Source organism: Salvia miltiorrhiza, chromosome 2 (assembly GCF_028751815.1).
Source record: "Salvia miltiorrhiza cultivar Shanhuang (shh) chromosome 2, IMPLAD_Smil_shh, whole genome shotgun sequence".
In the NCBI taxonomy this organism is placed as follows: Eukaryota; Viridiplantae; Streptophyta; class Magnoliopsida; order Lamiales; family Lamiaceae; genus Salvia; species Salvia miltiorrhiza.
In genome coordinates, this window is record NC_080388.1 from 22,895,854 (window position 1) to 22,901,620 (window position 5,767).

The 5,767-nt window shown below is 35.4% G+C and overlaps 1 protein-coding gene across 6 annotated transcripts; it reads right to left on the bottom strand.

Annotated features, from left to right (window-relative positions):
* Window positions 1–1,496: 1,496 nt before the first annotated feature.
* LOC131011619 (rab GTPase-activating protein 22-like) lies at window positions 1,497–4,556 on the bottom strand. 6 transcript variants are annotated; one of them, XR_009097050.1, is made up of 6 exons: window positions 4,376–4,552; window positions 4,194–4,283; window positions 3,754–3,939; window positions 2,109–2,212; window positions 1,839–1,996; window positions 1,497–1,720 (listed from the first exon to the last, which is right to left on the bottom strand). XR_009097050.1 is itself a non-coding variant. In XM_057939393.1 (6 exons), exons 2-6 carry the CDS (start codon window positions 4,227–4,229, stop codon window positions 1,643–1,645), a joined length of 639 nt encoding a protein of 212 aa, XP_057795376.1. In that variant the 5' UTR covers window positions 4,230–4,283; window positions 4,376–4,483; the 3' UTR covers window positions 1,497–1,642. The 6 variants fall into 6 exon arrangements, 5 of the variants coding, with proteins under 5 accessions (XP_057795376.1, XP_057795378.1, XP_057795379.1 ...); XM_057939393.1 differs by having other exon boundaries at window positions 1,802–2,036; window positions 4,376–4,483; XM_057939395.1 differs by having other exon boundaries at window positions 1,839–2,036; window positions 4,376–4,482.
* Window positions 4,557–5,767: the final 1,211 nt, after the last annotated feature.

Below are 5,767 nucleotides of genomic sequence, written 5' to 3' on the forward strand. Positions count from 1 at the left end.
CGAATAGGTGTATGGGGGGGAATACACCTATGGGCTATTTTTAAATCTCCTCGATCAGAGGGATCTCAGATAGAGATCAAAACAAAACTTTACACGCAAACAAAGACACCTGTTTTACTGAAAACAGTTTTGACCAAACAGGGTTGACGACTGATACTAAAAGCTCTTCAGTAGGGAGTTATCAGTTAAGGTGCTGGAACTTAACTGATGCACGTAAGGCTTCAGTCGAGTTTGCTAAAACAGAGATGATAACACTCTTCCTGACAATCAGAAGATAGATCAGTCAGACTGATATCATACGCAGCGGATATTAAACTTAGTTTCGCAATAGCCTCGGTTGAGCATGTTGTTGGTCTTAGGTTTCTCTTTGCAGTTAATCAGTGTTCAGTTTATCAATTGAAATAACACAAGTATGAATGTAAAACTGAAAACTGTAAACAACACAGAGATTTTTACGTGGTTCGAAAAAACCCTTTCCTACATCCATGGTCGGTTGATCAGACCAACAATCCACTCCACAAGTGTTTAACAGGTGCACTGCAAACCAAACCGTGTGCTTTCCGGGTGCACACAACCGTACCACTGAAGAAAACCCTTCTTCAGTACCCACACTTTACTCGTGTCGGATTTCTCTTGCTTAGCACAACCCGTGCTAAGACTCTCTCAGAGTCAGAGTACCTTCCTGAACTCCGAATCACTCAAACACTACTAGAAAAACGCTCATAGATAACGGATTTTATCCGTTATCTGTGAGCAAAAAAACCGTTGTGTATAGTGGTGTTATCTATTCTATACGTCATACACAACGGTTTCAAAACCGTTATGTATAGTAGCATAGATAACGGTACGATGCGTCATACATAACAGTACGCATCCGTTATCTATAAAGCTTATACATAACGGTTTTTCACCGTTATGTATTAAGATTTTTCCGTTATGTATTAATTTTTTTTTTTTTTTTTTTTTTTTTTTTATCATAGTTAACAGTTTTTTACACTTTTTATAACGGTTTTAACCGTTATCTTTGATAGAATACATAACGGTTTTTCACCGTTATGTATTAAGATTTTTCCGTTATGTATTAATTTTTTTTATTTTTTTTTATTTTTTTTATCATAGTTAACAGTTTTTTACACTTTTTATAACGGTTTTAACCGTTATCTTTGATAGAATACATAACGGTTTTTCACCGTTATGTATTAAGATTTTTCCGTTATGTATTAATTTTTTTTTTTTATCATAGTTAACAGTTTTTTGCACTTTTTATAACGGTTTTAACCGTTATCTTTGATAGAATACATAACAGTTTTTTGCACTTTTTATAACGATTTTTTGCACTTTTTATAACGATTTTTGTAGTTTTTATAACGATTTTAACCGTTATCTTTGATTAGAATACATAACGATTTTTTGCACCTTTTATAACAGTTTTTTTGCACTTTTTATAATTGTAGTATATTTTTAAATTTTGCAATTTTTATAAAACGACAAAATGATAAAATCAACAATAACAATTTTATATATCATCCAAAATATTCATACATTACCATCCAAATGAACCAAGTATCAAGTATACATCATCATTGCATATTCGATTCAAAATTGAAAGTACCAACTATCTTATAGCTAAAACAAAAATCTATCATACTATGTATTCTAGCACTAAGTCCTCAAGAACTAGTTGCTCTTTCCTGAAATCCTTCTTCCTCATGAAAGTAATCTGCAATAGAGATTTAGTGAAAAATGAAGAATGACCGCTACCTTCAGAATTATTAAAGTGACAAACTAAAAAAATAGGCACCAAGATAGGCAATCGTATGAGGTAGCTTAAAGTGCACCTGAGCCCTTCTTTTCTCTTCCATATCTTCTTGAGGGCTTCGTTACTGCACCTCAGCCGAGCTTCTTCTTCGCGCCACCACGGAGGCGGAGGACCAGGTGGAGGTGGACTCCTTCTGGGAAAGGCGGACGAGAGAGCGGCAGATCGAGGCGCGACGAACTGGGGGAGAGCAACATATGCCCATCTCAAGAGTTCATATCTAATATGCCAGCCAACAATATACATAACTCTCTCCAAAACCAATTTTCTTCTAAGTGAAGGAAAAAAGTACCTTCGACGCTGTCGTATTTGCTCTCTTTCCTCAAAAGTGCTGCTAGGATCGTAACATCCCAGTAAGAATTCCCAAACTTCACCACTAATTGATGGGTGAACACCCTATTATTTGTCAAATAAAAATAAAGAATTACTTTCAAAACCATAATTTTATTTAAAATTCACCAGGAAGGAATCACAATAAGTATAACATTCTGGTATTTTGATAATTCAGAAATAAAACTAAGACATAACAGAAAGCAAACAAAACATAGGACTAGAAACATTCTCTCCTGGTAAATTAACATTTTCCTCATGGGAACTACAAAATCCCAAACAGCTAAAAGGAGAAACATTATCCTTGCATATTAGGAGTAAAAAGGAAATGTAAAATATAGTAGGAGTAAAAAGGAAATGGCACTTTGAAATCGTAAACAGAAAGAAGCTGCATATTAACTCCACTATCCTTGCATCCTTGACATGCTCAATATATTCCCATGAACCACACTATATCACCAGAATAAATGGCTTAAGAGAAGAAAGTATAGGAGAGTAGGAGACAATCACACTCTTCATAAAATCACCCTGGTCAACAAGGCATTTCATAGTTTCAGAACAACTTAATAAGACCATCAATTCAAACTGATCAAAAGACTGCCATTTTCTTACATTCTCCCTTCAATCTTTCACCTTTACGATTAAAAAAACTGTTTCCCTTTTATTAAAGTCATGGCAACATCAAAATTTAAATGCTTCATGTTATTCTTGGTTAACTGAGAAATATTTGCATAACCTTGTATTGAAACGAATAGTATCCCTTTAATTCAAGTCATACAAATCAAATTTAAATGCCTCAGATTAATATTGGTTAGTTCAGAAAATTTTGTATAAATCTCGAACACAGAAATATTAAGGTGGTTGATGCTAAAGTTTTAATAATTTACTTGCTGAATATCGTGCAGTTTAAGATAGCTCCTACTCATCCAGTATCGTGCATAATTCATATGGTTCTTGATAACAACAACAAAAACAACCAACAACAATAAGCATGTTCAGCACTCTAACAACCCAATACATTCATGACATAATAAAGGTTTGATGTAAATTGTAAAGAGAACGCACACATCTTTCACACATTTCACTTAACATGGGTAACATTATCATGAGGCATCATTCAGCACTATCATTAGTCAAAATGGTTGAACCTGTTGAAGGATTACTCTAAAATCCATCACCAAATAAATTGAGATGAAAACAAAGTTCGTTAGCTACTGTTAAACAGCATAAACCAATGCATCCTAACTTAATTCTCAAGCAACATTATAAAACCACTCCATGCCATAACATATGCAATACCACCTAAAAGAAATTCAGCTGTCCATGAGTTACCATATACAAACTCCAGATCTGCAAATCAGTCCGAAATTGAAATAAAGGCAGATTCTAAATCAAAGATATTATCCGATCGTTCGGTTTAGGAGAGAGCGAAAAGTTCTTCTATCATTTCCAGAATTAGCATATAAACCCCAAAAAAATCTAAATTGAACAGCTTAAACAAGCAACCGTGAACTTCATAAACTCATAAGAAACTGAATAAATATAAAAAGAAATTTGCAGATTGGATTGAAACCAAAAGACAAAGAAAAAGGAAGCAAACAGCAAACCTTGATTCTAAACTTTCTTTCGGGTACATCAGTGCAGTCAGGTCGCACTTGATAGTAAGAATCGGCTGGAGTTCCTACGTCCTTCCACATTTTTCCCAATTTACACAGAATGATCCTTTCCCTAGAAAACGGTGAAAGAATAAAGGCGGCTTCAGTCTCTTGTAATGATCTCAGATCTCCACACACCTAAAAATCAAACAAGCACAAATTGTAAAAATTCGGACAACAAAGTTCGAATCTCTTACCACAGTCATCCACACTCAACACACATTAGCAAATCGACATCTAAATCCCTGACCAAAAACAAATCAAATCCCTGACTAAATGCCTATCGGAGTTCATCAAACTAAATACTAAATGGTAGCCGTTTAATCAAGCTAAATGTCTGGTTTAAGGCATTCAAGTAGTAGAGTTAATCAAAAAAGAAAGTCAATGATTACCAAGCATCTCAGGCAGGGGAAAGTTACAGCAGACATCAAAATTCAGTAGAATCGTGGTAAACACAGAAACTTGATTTATATAACTCAAACCTGTAGAAACAAGTAAACCACATTTCAAACATCAGATTCTATCTTTTCAACCAAGCTTTGTGTGCTATCATAATTAATTACGCCAAACTTACATTCCTACTCCGGTGAATATAAACAGATACAACTTTCCAGTGAAGATCGCCTGCACCATCAACTTACATTCCTACTCCGGTGAATATAAACAGATACAACTTCCCACTGAATGTTGAAACACATAATTAGACAAGACAAGTACCTTAAGCAACAAATCCATACATTCAAATGAGCGAGCCTTGATTGCACACACAAGAGGGGTCTCCACTCTCCACAACTACATAACAATTACATGGCTGCAAAATAGAAAGCAGCAAAGGGATTAATCAAAAGAGCAGTATAAGAAATATAAACTTCCAATAATACTGCATATCCACCAGCTGCCAGCATATTTTCATAAGTTAATTCAGCAATCTCACAAGATTATATCAGTATATATGATTGGTTAAAATACCAAATTTGACCAACTAAGAATAATGTTAAATTAGTAAATGAAAGGTGAAAACCAAAATATAATGCTTACCTACCACAAAGGACAAGTCATTGACGTAGATGAACAAGATTGCCAGCGTGCACTATATTGATCCATTTTACTATGCAGTTATTACAAAATTTATCTGAAACATTTTAGCTTAAACATCAATGGATAATTGAACCACAATATACCTTATTCTTTCTGGATAAAATTCCAAAGCAGCAAATTCACAAATACAGCTTGAAATAAAGGCTAGACAGCATACAAAGTCTTCTCATCACTATTCAGTCGTATCACAAGCTTGGATATCACACATATAGATCTTCAAAAAACCCAAATAAGAACACACTGCAACTACAATTTCATGATTGTTTCTGACTAATTACTAACACTAAATTGAACTAATTCCTACAGAAACTGAAAACAAATAGAAATACAGTCCAACCTAGACTTTTTGACTGCATTCAAAATACTGAAGTATCTGAAACTCATGTTCTCTAGCAAGCTATCTATAACAAATGCATAACGAAACCCCACCCCCGTGGGCTCAGGGCGTTACACTATCCTTCCCTGAGCTCATAGCTCGAAAACCCCCAATTCATCGCTCAGCAAATAACCAGAACCCAAATCCACCCCCAATCCAGCCTATAAACCACTAAACGATATAAGCTTTAAGCGCCTTAGTGCATAGAGAAAATAACATGAAGATGCCATCTGCAACACATATGTACACCAAAGAAAACAGTCTGTAATCCAATCAATCTTTGAACAAAATAAGAAATTACCATAAACGAGCTCTCTGTGGAAAGAGAAAGGTGGGCCGGTGGCATCGTTTCCGCCACTGCTCGCCGGGAGTTGGAGGAGAAAGAGAGGTGATTAGGGTCTGGTGTGCCGGCGGCCATGGCTGCTGCCGCTCCTTCAGTTCAGCGACGGACATCCTCTTTCTCAGCAACAAATCAATTGGAAGCAGAAGAAG

Coding starts and splice junctions, on each gene's coding strand:
- LOC131011619 (XM_057939391.1), bottom strand. CDS start 4,229: ATGTCTGCTGTAACTTTCCCCTGCCTGAGATGCTTG. Junction 2,213..3,753: donor AAAGAAAGTTTAGAATCAAG/GTTTGCTGTTTG, acceptor GACAAATAATAG/GGTGTTCACCCATCAATTAG. Junction 2,037..2,108: donor CAAATACGACAGCGTCGAAG/GTACTTTTTTCC, acceptor CTGGCATATTAG/ATATGAACTCTTGAGATGGG.